This window comes from Urocampus carinirostris, chromosome 3 (genome assembly GCF_059441175.1).
Source record: "Urocampus carinirostris isolate Australia breed hairy pipefish chromosome 3, RoL_Ucar_1.0, whole genome shotgun sequence".
NCBI lineage: Eukaryota > Metazoa > Chordata > Actinopteri > Syngnathiformes > Syngnathidae > Urocampus > Urocampus carinirostris.
In genome coordinates this window covers 2,928,906-2,946,367 of record NC_142351.1, presented here as the reverse complement: position 1 = coordinate 2,946,367, position 17,462 = coordinate 2,928,906, and the positions used below count along the sequence as shown (strand labels likewise).

Sequence of the window (17,462 nt, the reverse complement as noted above, 5' to 3'; positions counted from 1 at the left end):
ACCAGGAGAAAGGCTATGTATCCCAACTTTTCAACCAGGACCTCACACCTCGAGTGTCTTTCTGATTATATTTCCCCGGTTGAGGGTTAAAAAGCCCCGACTTCCTAAATTCTTAACACGCTTTTCGGTCGTATCTGGTAGGATTTCCCGAAACACCCATTTTCGTGAACGCAGCACGTGATCCATGCTATATGTACCCACAATCCATTGCGGCGGGGTTTCGAAGGAGAAGGTGTCATGGCTGCCGAACAATAGAATGTCGAGACTTCAAACGACGCCAACTCGACACAAGTATCACTTTGTGGTCCTTTTTAATCCCGAGTTGGAGTTTTTTTCGTTGAAAGACGGATAAAATGCGCTCCAGTGAGGAAGGACCGCGGCGAGAGGACGCTTTTTCCAAGCAGCTCGGGGAAGGTTGGACTTTTTTTTTGCTTCTGCCACAATAACAATGCTTTCCAAAATTTTGCAAAAGAAAGAATAGTGTTTTTTCATTCAAATAAAACCTTTTCCCGCCTTTTACAGTAAACGGCTCGTTTTTCACCTCGAGCAAATACTAAAAGTGCAGGAAATAAAATGAAGTTTAGCAGCAACTGGTATGAAGTCGTCTCCAAACTTTATATATGTATGTGTAGTGGGTTGTACATAATTCACCCACGGAACTATTGTTTAGTTAGCGAGTTCCTAGGGGGACTCTTTATTCGACCGGTTCTAGCCACTCTGGTGTATTTGTTTTGGTTCTCGCAAGTTGACATGTGATTAAAGCAGCGTCAGTTGGCGCATTTGTTTGACACTCCGCCTACGACTCCCGTCTGTGCTCGCTACATATGTATAATTTGTAACCGCGGTGTAGCCGTCCAACCTAAGGGGCCGGTCACACAGACATTTGCGGCTGAATGACGGCTAAAATTTTGGGATTTTTTTTCGCCCGTGTTTACCCGCAATGGAAAATGCGCAAAATTGGCTAACCCGCTTTTGACCTGTGGGGTGGCCGGAAAAAAGACGCCGGCGACTGTTCCGCTTCCTCTCGTCGCGTCATTTGCGCGTCACTTCTGTGTTTATACCACGTGTATAAAAACTGCTGAACCGGTGTTGTGCCCAAATCCGACTCCTACGCAACACCCACACCGCCCCACCCCCCTGCGTGACTTCTTCATCCATGTTAACAAACGCATTTTGTAAAATACGATCGCACTTTATTGTTTAAATAAACGTGTTATATAGACTAGGATCTCCCAATTGTTATAATTAGCTCGCTTTATAGCGTGTTATATAAAATGCGATCGCTTTTGTTGAAAGCGCAGCAGAATGCGCGTTCAGGCGAGGGGGGGAGGATCTACCGTTAAATTACGTTCACAACAAAAACAAAGACGGAATGGTTTAATCTGTATTACATATCCATCAAATGCAAGACGAAGTGGATTTGGTTATATATTCGCCATTACATTCCCTAAATGTGAGATTAGACGAGGTAAATGTGGTTGTAGTAGCGAGGGAAAGCTAATCTCGGAACCAGGCTGTAGAATATCATAATCGCACAAATCGCAGTCCCGTGAGGAACAAGATTTCAAGCTGTGGCATCATTTTTATTTTATTATCTTTTAAAGAAATGTTAAGATATAAAAATGGATTGAGACGAGGTTACTACGCTGACGGGGGTGGGTGGTGGTGGTGGGGCTAAGGATTATTGGTTTTTCTGCTTTACTCATTATTCATTATCGATCAGTTCATAATACGCTACAAAGCTTAGTAGCCGGGATTCTTATTCTCAGCCAAAAGGTCAAGTTAAGGTTCCAGCATCAAAGCCTTGCTGTGACCATTACGGATGCACCGAATGATTTATTCGAAATGAAGAGAAACTACGCTGACGGGGATCCATGTTCACCCCTTTGACGTCACGAGCACAACTGACGGGTGCTCGGCAAATCGTGCTGTATATACGCGGAGAAAAGCGTTTGACTGTCACACGCTTAACACGCTAATTTCACGTAATAACACCGCGATACAGGCGCAGAACATGCTATTACCATACTCCACGCACGATTACCCGCTGAAATTTCCCGTCCTACCCATGTGTAAGCACGCCCTGGCCGCAGCCAGAGCACGTCGTTCCGCGTCATTTCCGGGTCATTTCCTCGTGTTGACCACGTGTGCGGCACGCGTTTTAAACACGTGCTCAAAAGTTTTGAACGCGGCCAACCACGTGAAAATTTGCGACCGCGAGTAAAGCACTGCTCGATCTCGTCTATATGGCGGGCTCAAAACGTCCGACAGCGCCCCAGCGGCATCTGCTTCACGACCAGAAATTTCTGGCCGTGGTTAACCTCAATACGCTCGTAAAATGCTGTGTACCCGCGCTCCGAAAAATTGAGCAGGGCAAAAATATTTCGCGCTGCCACCCGCGTGCGAATTCACGAACTCGAGTTGAGCACAGCTGTATCTCGTATTAATGGCGAGTTCAATACGTCCAATAGCATCCGCCTCAAAGGCAGAAATTTCTGGCCGTGATTCAGCCGCAAATGTCTGTGTGACCGGCCCTTAAGATCCCCATTCGGGCTGGACTGCATGATGAGGCTTTTAATACAGTTGTTGGAAATAAAATGAGTCACACACAACACGTGGTTAGCACCTCCGCGAGTTCTCAACATCGTTAGCAACACGCTGTAGACTTCCCTAAACATATCAAATAGTTTTCTTTTCAGTTGACCTAAAATAGATTTTAGAATATCAACCACCACATTACATTTTTACATCCATTTAAACAAGATACTTTAACAAGCGATCGTATTGTGGCTTTTAAATGTTTACAATGACTTCAACATATTTGACAATAATGAGTGTAAATCGGGTACAATTTATCTGCAATGAATGACTCACACACAACACATGGTTTCCTACCATTGCTGGCTTTCATCACTATAAGAGGAATTAGCATTTTAGCACAACATGCAACGTCCTGTAAAACTAACAGAAAAGGCGACAGAAACAAAACAAGAATAAATCCAAACAGCCTGACAACTTCAATCACATTACCGTGCATGTAGAGAGATTTGTCAGTTGTTGTTTTAATCTTTACAATTAACTTTTTTTGGAGCACCGAAAGATCGTGGGTTACCGTTAGCGGCGCACTGTAGACTTCCAACTAACTCCCGCCTTCCAATCACAAAATCAGAAGCCCAAACTTTACCCCATACCAGTAGGTGGCGCTGTTATAACAGCCCTTTCACACACAAAGATCGTAGATCGTAGATGGGAACGTCCCAAAATAGCACAAAGCATGCGCCAGGAGCAAGATAGCGACTTTATTTTAATCATCAAAGACGACACCAAGAAAAGTTTCCTCTGATGGCCCTAGATTTTATTTCCCTTTGGAGGTACTGGAGAGGAAATAAATAAGGCTTTGGAAGTGCTTGAAAAGTGCTCGTAATTGGCCATGAAAACCATGTATGAACCTTGTTTCCATGACTTCCTGTATAATTCATGTGCGTTTCCTTCCCAAAGTTTCTTCATTTTCCGCATCCTGGTCTTTTTTTTTGAGTTTTTCCTTGCCCTCTTGTAGCTTTCAGATCAGGTTGATGTTACAATGGTGTTCTGCGCATTCCTTTTGTGAGTTTCTTTCAGTTGAAGGCGTCACAAAAAAATGCCATTTGACTTGTGTTTTTCAGACATCGGTGAAGACCATCTTCCTACTGCGTGGCAGGAACCAGAGTGTCCAGGAACTGTTTACAAGATACTCCAAATTGTGTTGAACAGAGCAGATTGGTGGTTTTACTTCCCGCAACCTCCTTATTTTGGAGGGAAGGTTGTTGGGCGTGGCCCCAAAAAATACGCAGAGAGGAGATATTGCAAAAAGGGAGGGCTCCTTATGATAGATAGATAAATAGATACAATATTCATCCCCGTAGGGAAATTCACACTTCCAGCAGTCTACCCCGTTGTTTATTAACAGATTAACATGATGCCCGAGGGTGCTTGTAGCGGAGCGGATGACGTCACGCCAGTCCAAAAGTTCGACATTCCTGCGGCAGATGGAAAACTTTTCTTTGTGTAAATCCAGGGATACAGCACCTCGTGTTAGCAAGTCCGCCTCCTCTCCGATTCCCCCGGCTTTCGTGTGTCTGTTTAGCGGCGTTGAAGCCGGATTGCTCCGGGTAGCTTCGGATGGCTACACGTTAGCGTCCGGAATGCTAAACGTGAGCCACGTTTCCGCAAAACACAGCAACTCGGTCCCTGTACGCTTCGATGTTTTCAAAAAGCACTCGATGATCTTATTTGGTCGTGAGTTCGCACTTACCATGATTTCGGATGGTACCGAAGACTTATAACGCCGCTAGCCGCTTCGCTAGCTTCGGCTCTTCTTCCACCATGGGCCCCTTCATCACGCCAGCACGAGAATTCCTCAGAACAAGGAGTTGAAATACACGCAATTCTTGTGCCTTAAAACCCATGTCCATAGGATAGAAGTAATCCATAGTGTAGTTGTCAAAACGGGAAGAAAGATGGCATCGCTCTAAACAACTCGTGATGGTTGGCTCAAGACTTCCACCAGATGTCTACACACAATAAGCTATTGTTTTCTTTTAAAAAAAACTAAAGATAGATATGGCATCAGGGGCGTGTCCGTGCAATGGATTCCAAGTGATTTGGTGGGGAAGAAGCAATATTTAAAAATGGGAGAGTTGTCACCTGAATACTTGGATATCAGTTGTGGAGTACCACAGGGTTCTATCCTGGGTCCAAAGTTATTTCATTTAAATCTTATTGATATTTTTCATGTTTCAAAAGTATAGAGACGAATAATATTTGCAGAGGACACTAACATTTTCTATTCCAATGATAATTATATTGATTTGATAACTTGCAATGATCATGAAGTCACTAACATAAAAGTATGGATGGATAAAAATAAGTGATCTTTAAATTGAAATAAAACCAAAGTCATATTCTTTGTTAATCGCAAGGCAAATCAAGATTTAGAAGTCAAAATGGATGGTGTTGCAATAGAAATCAGAAAGGTTTAGGGGTGATAATGGACAAGAAATGAAGCTGGAAAACACACATCAGACACATACAAACGAAGGTATCTAAAAGCATCTCAGTTATTGATGAAGCCGAATTCGTTTTAAACTATCATGCATTGTATTTATGATATTGTTCTCTAGTTCTGCCATACTTAACATCTTGTGCAGAAGTCTGGGGCAATCATGACAAAAGTTCAGTCTTCAGTGATTTTTTTCCATTATCTACAATCGCTTTCATTTGTCTCTCCATTGTTTTATGTCAGGGGATTGTGGTTTCAGGCAGGACACTGTCATCATTTTCTTTGCTAGCAGAAGCATAACCTTTAGTATGTATTTCTGTTGACCAGACAACAATTCCCGCGCCGATCTACAGAACAAAAACCTTAACCTTAGTTTCAAACCCCAACTCCATCTCCGACCGTATTTTGGAGCCCTGAAATCGATTAAAACCTTGCAGCCCAAACCCTAGCTTGTAACCCTATTCCTAACCGTGTTTCATTTGTAACCCGAGCTCTCAACCCTACGTTCAGTTTAGAACCCTAATATGGAACTCAAACCCTATCTCTTAACCCTAAGGTTACACCTTACCATCTGTAGACTACTGGGAGTGCCTCTCCGTTAAAATTGACCTTGAATCATTCAGCATAACATTGCCAACATGTGTTATCTTAGTTATATTCAGGTACGTTAAGGAAGCTAAGCTCCAAAAGTGAACGTTACTATGACTAGAGCCCTTTGGACACCATCTAACAATGATGTATGATTGACAAAACACAAAAACTAGCATGAAAAGGCCACTCAACTGCCAGTACACAAACACGGAGGATGGGCTGGGCACCCGTATGATGCGGCGGGGGTAAACCAGCGAAAGCTGTTGGGCCCTGCTGTTGTGTCGCCCTGACCCGAGTGACACGGCCGCTTTCTGGTGTCCCGTTTCATCCGGGGGGACGATAGCGTGACCGACTTAGGTGCCGATGTGCCTAACTTGTTTGGGTGTTTGGGCGATTGGGTTGGCCATGGTCCAAAACATTTTTTTGTTATTTATTTTCCTTTTTTTTCTTTGTTATTTTATGTGTTTGTCTTGCTGTCGATCACCCCTCTTGAGGGATGTGACCAAGCTAGATAGATAGACAATAATTCTTCTGGCAATATTCCTACTACGTAAGCCATTGGGTCCACCCGCAACTCCCAACCAATACTTCATTTGATTTCTGTCTCCAGAAATGTCATATTAAAGGGCAAATCCAGAAAATATGCGTAAAAGTCTCCGACCCCCCCACCCCCCACAGTTACGCCAACATAGATTGGCGGTATTTTTCTATTTTGAAGTGATAGAGGGTGAATAGAAGAATGGCATTTTGACTTTCCATTCAAACTCCCTCCATGTCAGGCTGTTGGTTATTTTGTGTCCCTCTTTCAATCTTTTTTCCCGTTGGTCGTCTTTTATCACCGCATTAGTTTTTCGTTCCCGTTTTTCCTTAACCGCCATGTCATCGTGACTGAGATCCATTCTCAGGGCTTGATATAGTTTTGATAGAACCCCCTTTATTGATTGTCCTTTTGAATATGATTCAGATCTACTTTACTGTTATTCTAGTGTATACAGAAGGAAATGTCGATACATTCTACCCGCACGGTTTCTTCGAATGTACAGATATAAATATAAATAAAATGTTGTATTGAGTTGGAGTACTGAAGTACTAATAATATACGAGATAATTATGGCTATGTATAGTATTATACAGTATTGCAAAGAGTGCAAGAGGAGCAGCTCACCAGATGTGCAAAATGGGCAGTCAGGTAAACAAGTCAGGTAAACAGTAACAATAACACTGTAATACGATAGTGAAGAGGAGAACAGATGTGCAAAGGAGTGGCTAGGTATAAAGAACTGCCAGCAGTGTAGACTTACTATGTGTGTGATTGACTCTTTAACAGGCTAATGGCCAGGGGGAAAAAAACTATTGCAGAACCTGCTGGTCTTGCACCGCACACTGCAGTACCTCTTCCCAGAGGCTAGCAGAGTGAACAGTCCACAATGGGGGAGAGAGGGGTCCCTAATGATGTTCTTGGCTCGGGATAGGCAGCGCTTCTGGCCAATGTCCTGAATGGAGGGGAGAGAAGTCCCCATGATTTTCTCTGCTGTCCTGGTCATCCTCTTCACACTACCCCAGTCGGAGGCACTGCGGCCTCCACACCACACAGAGATACAGCTGGTCAGGATACTCTCTCTGGTGCCCCTGTAGAATGTGATGAGGGTGGGTGAGGGCAGGTGGGCTCTCTTCATCCTCAACAGGAAGTACAGGCGCTGCTGTGCCCTCTTCACCAGTCAATTATTAATAATTCCTCCACTTGAGTCGGCTCCTTACATATTTTCACCCATTCATCATGTTTCTGGAGGTAGTGCCTTAGTTGCAAATAATTGTAAAAATCATTTTTAGGCAGGTCAAATTCTTGTTGGAGTTGTTCCAACGATTTCATTTTGTGCTCGTAATTATGTTTAGTATCCTGCTGATATTGTTTGCGCCCCGTCTTCCCGGAATAAACCCCGTTTGATCCATTTTCATTAATCCCGATTTTCTGCCTTCTTTTTGCCAGTATGCTTGTAAGAATTTTCAGATGGTTAGAAAGTAAAGTAACTGGTCTCTAGCTTTCACACGATATTGGGTCTTTTCCTTCTTTGTGCAAAACTGTTACGATGGCTTCCGATTTTGGGGGGGATCTCCTTTTGTTAGCGCATAGTTAAATACTTTATGCAGTACCGCTGTTAATTCTTCCTTAAAGCTTTTGGAGAACACCTCCGGGAATCCATTCCCTCCTGGTGATTTATTTATTTTGAAGTTATTTATTGTATCTGGTATTTCCTGTTTTGAAATGGGGCGAATCATTTCTTACGTATGCCAAGTGTTGACTCCAAGTTTGGCGTTTTGGCGGAGCAGGAAGGCTATGGATTCCTCTGGTCTCGTCGTTGGCTCCTCCGTGTTAGCATTTAGCTCCTCCATGCCTTCCAGCGTCCGCTCCAGCGACAAAGTGCGCTCCAGAAGTTCTTCTTTTTCTAGTCTTGCCACGGCAATCTTGTTCCCGCCGGCTGCTTCGGTATGTTCTCGCCTTCATTTAGGAATTTCGCGGAGGATGGCCGAGTCGCGTCCCTCGTCGACCGATGACATTCCTTCTGCTCCCTCGGCCTTTTTCTCCTTAGCGCCCGTTTCCTCAACAAGTCTCCCCTCCTTGACCGTGTTTTGTTGAAGTGTTTTTCTTTGATATGAGTCACAAATTGTAGCCTTTCTGTCTTTCTCCTAGTATGTATTACATTTGTCTGTGGTGATTTTTGCCCGAGCGACTTTCGTTCCTGCTGTTTACCTCATAGCGCCGTCGGAAGTTCCTCTGGCCCCTTTTTATCCCCTTAAAACGAGCATTTCATTCCCAGAGGCCTAATACTTACTGATCAGCCGCGCCTAAGCCTTTAGAATTTTTTTACGTTTTGGCACTCGGGGACAATGCTTCTGAACGAGTTGAGGGCAATAGAAATAAATGTAACTTGTGTCTTGCAGACGTCAGCCAAGAATATCTTGCTACTGCGCGGCCGGAACCAGAGTTGTCTGACGTTAAAATTGAGGAAGATCTGAAGCCCTATCACGTGAAGCAAGAGACAGAAGATGGGGAGCCTGTTGAGGGGGAGGACGATGTTCCAGTCTTGCGAGTGACCGGGGTCCGTTCAACCGTCGAAGATCAAGGTCAACCTGAAGATAAAGGTCGGCAGGAGCTTCTAAGCATCAGCTCCCGTCAACACGTGGAAACGGATGAGGACGACACGTCCTGCTCCGCAAACGCTGAAGGTGGTAACACATGTTCCCAGTGCGTGAAAACGTTTCGAAGCAAGTATTATATGAAGTTGTATATGAAATTCCATGCTGGTGAGAAGCCTTTTTCTTGCTCAATTTGCGGTCAAAGATTCACCCATAATGGGCACTTAAAGATACACACTAGAACCCACACTGGCGAGAAGCCTTTTTCTTGTTCAGTTTGCGATAAACAATTTGCCCAGAGTGGGTACTTAAAAATACACTCCAGAACCCACACTGGCGAGAAGCCTTTTTCCTGCTCAGTTTGTGGTCAAAGATTTACTACAAAAGGGCACTTAAAAAGACACACAATTATCCACACTGGCGAGAAGCCTTTTTCTTGTTCAGTTTGCGGTCGAAAATTCACCAGAAATCAACACTTGAAAATACACCAACTAACCCACACTGGCAAAAAGCCTTTTTCCTGCTCAGTTTGTGGTAAACGATTTGCCCAGAGTTGGTACTTAAATATGCATTCCAGAACCCACACTGGGGAGAAGCTTTTTTCTTGCTCAGTTTGCGATCAAATTTTCACTACAAGTCAGAACTTAAAAACACACACATTAACCCACACTGGCGAGAAGCCTTTTTCCTGCTCAATTTGCGAACAAAGATTCACCCTGAATGGGCAATTAAAAATACACTCCAGAACCCACACTGGCGAGAAGCCTTTTTCGTGCTCAGTTTGTGGTCGGAGAGTCACTACAAAAGGGCACTTAAAAAGACACACAATTACCCACACTGGCGAGAAGCCTTTTTCTTGTTCAGTTTGTGGTCAAAAATTCGCCCAAAATGGACAATTGAAAATACACCAACTAACCCACACTGGCAAAAAGCATTTTGCCTGCTCAGTTTGTGGTCAAAAATTCTCACAGAATTGGAGCTTAAAAATACACACCAGAACCCACACTGGCGAGAAGCCTTTTTCTTGCTCAGTTTGCGGTCAAAGATTCACTTCAAGTGGGTACTTAATAATACACCAGCGAATCCACACCGGCGAGAAGCCTTTTTCTTGCTCAGTTTGTGGTCAAAGATTCATTTCAAGTCAGAACTTAAAAAAACACACATTAACCCACACTGAAGAGAGAAGCCTTTGACCTGTTGACAATTACACACAAGAACCCTCACTGGCGAGAAGACTTTTGCCTGCTCAGTTTGTGGTAAAAAATTGTTGTAACTTAAAAACATTCAATTGGCTAAGTATCATACAGGTCGTCTATAGGAACATAACTGCCAAAAAACCATTTGCCCTCACCTTTTTTTCTTTTTGCCAGCACGTCAAAAAAGCCACATTCATTCACAGGAAGTGAGCAGACTCTCCAGTTGTATCATAAAGATTTGTGACCCCAAAGTCTTCATATGGATTCAAAAGATTCATGATTTGCATATGCGTCATGTCTCTTGATAGATGATCTATATCCTCTTGTGCCCGCATACAATTTTGCCGGTTATCAACAAGTATAATTCTTATAACAATAAAATGGCCGACCTAGGTCCCCAGGGTTGGGGCCTGTTCTCACCAGAGCCCCAAAGCTTGGAGAGCTTGTGGTTCTCTCCGTCCCTGTCGTCCGGATGAGAACAATACCCGTTAAGTCCGCCGCCAAAAGAGATGGGAACCTTTATTTTTTCATCTTCCTGGTTGGCCATGTGCTGCTTCTCACACACTCCTTTCCTGGGGGACTTTGTTGTTCTCAAAACTACACAAGAATGGTCATGCAACAACCTCTTTGGTGTTTTGGGCAAATATCCCATGTTGGCAGGCTATGAAAACAATCCCTGATGATTGAAATGAGTCTATTATCTTCAAACCGGATTCATGGATCGGTACTTTTAACCTGTTGCATCATTTCATCCACCTTCCTCGCTCATACTGAGTGCTTGTGTTAACAATGTGCTTTATACTTTTGTTTGATTCCATTTTCTTTGTCCTGTGAATAAAACGTAATTTAATCAAATCAGACTGCCTGCATGATTTGTGGGTCGATCAATCATTATCCATATCAACAAACTACAAAATCGATCGATAAAAGTTGAAAATACATTGTGTCTAAAGTTGCATTCTTCACGATAAACGCTAGACACAGGCTATTTCGAATAATTTCGTGTCGGAAACCAAAAGCACCAGAGAAAAGGGACTTGGATTTTCCTGGACCGAGATGAAGTTGAGACTGGAAATCACCATGACCACATTGTAAGACAACATTAAACTGAAATATGAACTGTTATGTATATACAGAACAATCTTCAGTAGCCCAATTTGTTCCCCTTTTAACAATCAAAACTGATAATGTTCAATTTAGTCCGATGCTTCAACCTTTGGCATTCAAAATATCAAGATTTCATAGTATACTCATCCCTAAACTCTAAATCTGACCTCGCTCACCAAGGACATGTTCTTGGAGCCATGAAGTTCCACCAGAGTACGTAACGTCCTAAAAAGGTTTACTTCAAAACACACCATAATGGATTAAAAAAAAAAAAACAGCCGAAAGGTATCGTTGCCTTTTCAGCCAATCGCGGCTTGGCTTGTCGGTCCTCAGCCCGCATTAGCCTATCCTGGTCCGTATTGCTAAAAACGACAACGCCTCCTTTACCTGCCAAGAACTCTAGCCAATGGTGACTGCTTCAAATGATAATCGACACATTGGCCAGCCAATAAAATTCGAAAAAAGTCGAAGTTTCGACTGTATTAAATGAAACCCTGAAATAAGTGTCGCCACCATTGATATAATTCACGCCTTGTTTTTACGCGCACGCATGGACGTGGGACGATCATTTTAAGCGTTGAAAACTCTCGCAATGTCCGAGAAAAAATGGCCTGAATAAAATACACATTTGCAGAGATTTTCGAACTGTAAAACGGTCTTCTCCAGATAGCCACTTTTGGAAACACCCTAACATACCCGTAGAAAAATGTCTTTTGAAGTTTGGGATCCAATTTTTCACGGTACCAGAGGCGTGTTCAGGAGAGTGAGTGATTGCTATCGCGAGCTATCGCTAGCTTCTGAACGGCCAGTGATTATTGAGCGCTCGTGTGCCCGAGTAATAACGGGAGAAAGACCGCTTACTTTGATTTCCAACATGGCGTCGACAGTGCAGAAGATGGAGGATCTCACCCTGACGAGTGCTGTTGGCGATGTAATATATCGTCTTACATTGCCTGGTAATGTTTGTGAACAATGCAAGACAGGTATGACCCTTCCACTGCGTTTAGGATAACCTTAACTGTGTCAATATGCGAACTGTCGCTCATATCAGCCAACTCGCTCAAAGCAAGCTGTAGAACGAAATCCATTGTACTGTCGTCGGCCATTTTGGATCAGTAAGGCAATCACAGTGAGCGATTACAACTTGTTCAGCAGTGCGCGGCAAGCGACTAACAAGAGACTACATGTCTGATCACTCTCCTGAACACGCCTCAGGTAAGGCTTCAAGCTATTGTCTCACCTGTTAGGACACCCACGCTACACTCATTTGCGGGCATTTGATTGTAAAAAAAAATTCAGGCGAGAAAAAAACCTTTCTATATCTGTGTGTTCCAATTTGGATGATTTAATGTTAGTAGAACTTGCAAAGGGCACAAAATGTTATGTGTTATGTAAGTTACAATTATCAAGTTGGGGCGGCAGTAGCTCAGGAGGTAGAGCGATCGTTTTAGGATTAAGGGATCCCGGTTCGAATCCCGGCTCGTCCGTGTTACATGTCAAAGTGTCCTCGGGTAAGACACTGAACCACTAATACCCCCAATAAGCAGATTAGCGCCCTACATGGCTGCACAGATCACGGCCGCTATTGGGAAATATGAAGCACAATGTGAAGCGCTTTGAGAAGTCATTGACTTGAAAAGCGCTATATAGAAATGCAGATCATTTCATTTCAATAGTTGTACGCACTACTCCTCTTTTTTCACCTGTAGCGACTTTGCTGCTTGCACCGACCTTCTTCCAAGGCATCATTAGGGCTTACAACACTCCCTTCACCACTTTTGAAAAACGAAAGCAGAGGAGTGCGTGTTGCCGTGACAACAGTTCTTCAGGAGGGGTGGGGGCAATCTCCACGATCTACACCCGTACGCCGCTCAAAGTCGCCACTAGCGTACCGGCGTTGGAACTCCGATTTTTGGAACGAAAAGCCGAGCAAGAATTTCTCCAAATTTTTGGTCGAGAACCGATTTGTTTGAACTGAGAGGCGTTCGAAAACCCAGCTTCCATTGTATACATATATTTAAATATATATATATAATACACCGTAACGGGCAGCACGGCGGCGCAGTGGTTAGCGCTTGTGCGGCACAGTTCATGTCATGGGAACCTGTCGTGGGTTCAAATCCACCTCCAGACTTTCTGTGCGGAGTTTGTATGTTCTCCCCGTGCTTGTGTGGGTTTCCTCCGGGCACTCCGGTTTCCTCCCACATTCCAAAAACATGCATTTCAGGTGAATTGGCCGGTCCAAATTGTCCCTAGGTGTGAATGAGCGAATGAGTTGTCTGTCCCCGTGTGCCCTGCGATTGGCTGGCAACCAGTTCAGGGTGTCCCCTGCCCACTGCCCGAAGATGGCTGGGATGGGCTCCAGCCCCCCGCGACCCAAATGAGGCTAAGCGGTACGGCTGATGAGATGAGATAATACACCGTAAATTCCGGACTATAGAGCGCACCTGATTATAAGCTTCACCCACCACATTTTGGGAGGAAAATCAATTTTGTACTTATACAGGCCGCACCTGTATATCAACAGCACGCGCCCACATCAAAACATGCAACACAAAACTAGCCCAAACCCCGGCTTTGAGTCTCGCGATTGAAGCTGAATATAAAGTATACAGTCCAAAAACCACAGCCGGCAAAATGAACAGTTAAGTGTGAGGTGCTGTTTAATGTTTATTGTGAGAAGGAAAATTTAGGCTTCAGCAGTCGCAATATCCGCCCTAACACGGTATTCGCCTTAAAAGAATTATTACCTACGGTAACTGCAGCCTCCCCTTCGTAAACTGGGTCTGTTGACTCACTTACAACTTCAATACTGCTTTGGTTAATGTTTTTGATTCTGTGGCGCCCCTAAGGCATAAATACCGACCTAAGAAGAATACACCTTGGTTTGCTGAAGAAACCAGGTTACTCAAACAAGGTTGCAGAAAACTTGAATGAAAATGGCGCACTACTAAGCTGGAGGTCTTCCGACTTGCCTGGTGTTACAGCTTGCTGAAATATAAAGTAGCTCTTGCCTCAGCTAAAGCGTCGTTTTTGTCTAAGATTATTGTTATACATAAGAATAATCCGAAATTTTGCTCATGATTTATGGAGTATTTTAATAAAAAGATTCAGCTCTTCAGGAATGAAATCTTAAATGAAAGCCCTTCAACTTTGTCCTACCTTAAAGATGTGGAGGTGTTAGGTAAGGACGGTGTCGACGGTTGTCCGCTTTCAATGATTTGTCCCTTGATAGTCTAACACAGATGGTCAGTAGGGCCAAACAAACTACGTGCCTGCTTGATCCGTTTCCAACGTCGCTGGTGAAGGATCTGTTTGGGATCTTAGGACCATCAGTTTTAAATATTATTAATATATCGCTATCCTCGGGTATTGTTCCCGTAGCCTTCAAGTCTGCCGTCATTAAACAAACGCTTAAGCGACATAACCTTGACCCGGAAAGCCTGGGTAATTATAGGCCAGCGACAAATCTGCCATTTTTTGCAAAATTACTTGAAAAGGTTGTTGCACAGAAGCTAAATGTCTTCATGTCAGAAAAAAACCTCTTTGAAACTGTCCAGTCAGCATTTAGGGCAAATCATTCTACTGAGACAGCCCTTGCTAAAGTAACCAATGATCTCCTTTTAACAATAGATTCCTGTTCTTCATCAATGTTACTGCTGCTGGATCTCAGCGCTGCTTTTGATACTGACGACCACAACATATTGTTGGTTCGTCTGGAAAGCGTTGGTATTTTAGGAACTGTACTCTCATGGTTTAGGTACTACCTGTCAGACAGGATGCAATGTGTTAATGACGGCAATCTGACCTCTAAACACTCTAATGTCCCCTATGACGTTCCACAGGGCTCTGTACTCGGCCCCTTTCTTTTTAGTATTTTTATGCTTCCGCTTGGTGACATTATCCGCAAGTATAATATTAGTTTCCATTGCTATGCTGATGACACTCAACGGATTGTGCCACTGGAGACAACTGGACAGTTAAGTTGTAGAAATCTGGAGGCTTGCTTTACTGAGATTCAAAGATGGATGTCACTTCATTTTTTACGCCTTAACCCAGAAAAAACTGAAATGTTGATTATTGGTCCAGCTCACTGTCGACAGTTGTTTTCAAACACTACCCTGAACCTAGACAAAAGTGACTCTATGTGCTATATTTGATCCTAATCTGATGTTCAGCTACATGTGAAAAATATGACTTCGAGTAGCTTTCTTCCACCTCCTCAATATTGCGAAGATTTGCCAGATGCTGTCTCAATCAGATTCACGCGTTTATGATTTCTCGGCTCGATGACCGTTATGTATCGCTGTCTGGTCTCTCGAAGTCTAGCATCAAAAGATTGCAGCTGGTTCAGAATGCGGCAGCTCTTGACTAAGACCGAAAAGTTTGAGCATATTACTCCAGTATTGGCCAACCTGCACTGGCTCCCAGTCCGCTTGAGATGTGACCTTAAGGTTCTCTTATTAACATAGAAATGTTTGCATGGATTTGCGCCCTCTTATCTCTGTATTATCTCTGTGATTTGATTCCCCCTATGTTCCTATATGGAACCTCCGCTCTGAAAATGCCGGTCTAGCAATAATGACTTCGAGAGCCAAAAAGAAGTCTGCAGGCTGGATAGCGTTTGTCTTTTTGGATGAAATGAGTTGAATTGATTGACGGGAAAGAGTTGTTATCCAATTGCTACTTATTTAGAAACAAAGAGAAATGTTGTTCAAAATATTTCATAGGATTTACCCCATCAAAGTGCTAATTGCTAACAGGTCTAACAAAGAGATTATTGATAAATGTACAATGTGTTCATCTGATCCCGAAACTGTATAGGAATAATCTTAGAAACTTTGAAAAGTCCATTTCTGTAGTCTGGGATCTGTGCGCCGAGGACCCCTCCTTTGGCTGCTACCCGGCTTTCTGTGCATTCGTCTTTGTCCAGGCCGTAGAAAAGGGGATCAGCTCCACAAACTCGGTTTTTCACTGAAATTTTGACCAAATTTGGTCTTGTTTGCAAGATAATAGACTCATTTCAATAATCAGGGACTGATTTCATAGCCTGCCAACATCGGATATTTGCCCAAAACACCAAAGACAGGTTGTTGCATTAACCATTCTTGTGTACCTTTGAGAAAAAAGTCCCTCAGGGGAGACGTGTGTGTGAGAAGCAGCACATGGCCAAGCAGGAAGATGAAGAAATAAAGCTTCCTATCTCTTTTGGCAGTGAACTTCACGGGGACCGTTCTCATCTGGACGACAGGGACGGAGAGAACCACAGGCTCTCTAAGCTTTGTGGCTCTGGTGAGAACAGGCCCCAACCCTTAAGATCTAGGTCGACCATCTTGTTATTATAATCATTATAATTGTTGAGAAGAGGCAAAATTGTATGCGGACAAGAGATTAAATACATCATCCATCAAGAAACATGACACAAAAACAAAATTAAACGTTTTTGATTTCACTACCGTTTCGGTTCACAATTTGAACTTTCCGACTGATATTTGGAACGATGCATTTGAGTGACATGGTACAAACAATATTTCCGTACATGTCTGAGACACGTATTTTCTTTGCAAGCTTTGGGAATGTTAAGTGGGAAATTGGTTGGACCGAACCATTTGACTGTTTTGTCCAAGTTCCCGTTGTAGCGCCTTATCATTTGGTGCGCCTTATCTATGGAAGATATAGGACCAAAAACTATTATTGGGCGTGCGCCCTATAACCAGGTGCACCCCGTAGTGCGGAAAATACGGTAAATGCTTCGGGCAACGTCCCAGGAAAGGCCCAGACGGGAGGCCAAGCTCTGCCGTTTGTTGCTTCGTTTCTCCTGGTGTTGTTTCTCTCTTCTTTCAGCTCTTTCCAACCTTTTTGCTAAACATTCAAATCGTGAACTTTCATGTACTGGAGCGATGCGTTCCTCGAACTCCAATTTCAACTTATTAACCGATAGCATTCGGAGTTTTCCGTCAAAGCGTTTTGTCCGTTTAGGCAAGAAACTTCATGCCAGAAGTATCGGTGTTCCTAGATTGGAAACTTCCCGTTTCAGTAACAAAAAGGGTCATAAAATGACGCTTCAAAGTCTAGAATGGATGATCAAAAATCAAGATCCCTTGTCCGGTACTTGAAAAAGAAAAGTAAATATGCGGATATTGGAAAAATACGATCGTTTGCAAAAAATGGTGACACCAAAATTGAACAAAAACACTTGCTCATCATCCCAAAACGGAAAAAGCATAAACGAGTATACAAATATTGCAAAAGTCGGCGATATCGCATTTAAAACCTTCTTTGTTTTCAAAATGAAGGTTAGATTATTGATCATGAATTGTATTTCTCTCTCCAATGGATTAGGAGTAACTGCTTTCTTCTTTTCAATTCAATGCAAACATGATGTATAATCATGG

The 17,462-nt window shown here is 43.3% G+C and overlaps 2 protein-coding genes across 2 annotated transcripts in view; one reads left to right on the top strand and one right to left on the bottom strand.

Annotated features, from left to right (window-relative positions):
* The window catches only part of LOC148368310 (uncharacterized), a 165,581-nt gene that overhangs the window by 58,210 nt on the left and 89,909 nt on the right, over positions 1-17,462 (bottom strand). The gene's annotated exons all lie outside the window — the stretch shown is intronic.
* LOC148368315 (uncharacterized) lies at positions 232-10,818 on the top strand. Its single transcript, XM_088330358.1, has 2 exons — positions 232-414; positions 8,570-10,818. The coding sequence occupies exons 1-2, from the start codon at positions 354-356 to the stop codon at positions 9,955-9,957; spliced, it is 1,449 nt and encodes a 482-aa protein (XP_088186484.1). The 5' UTR covers positions 232-353; the 3' UTR covers positions 9,958-10,818.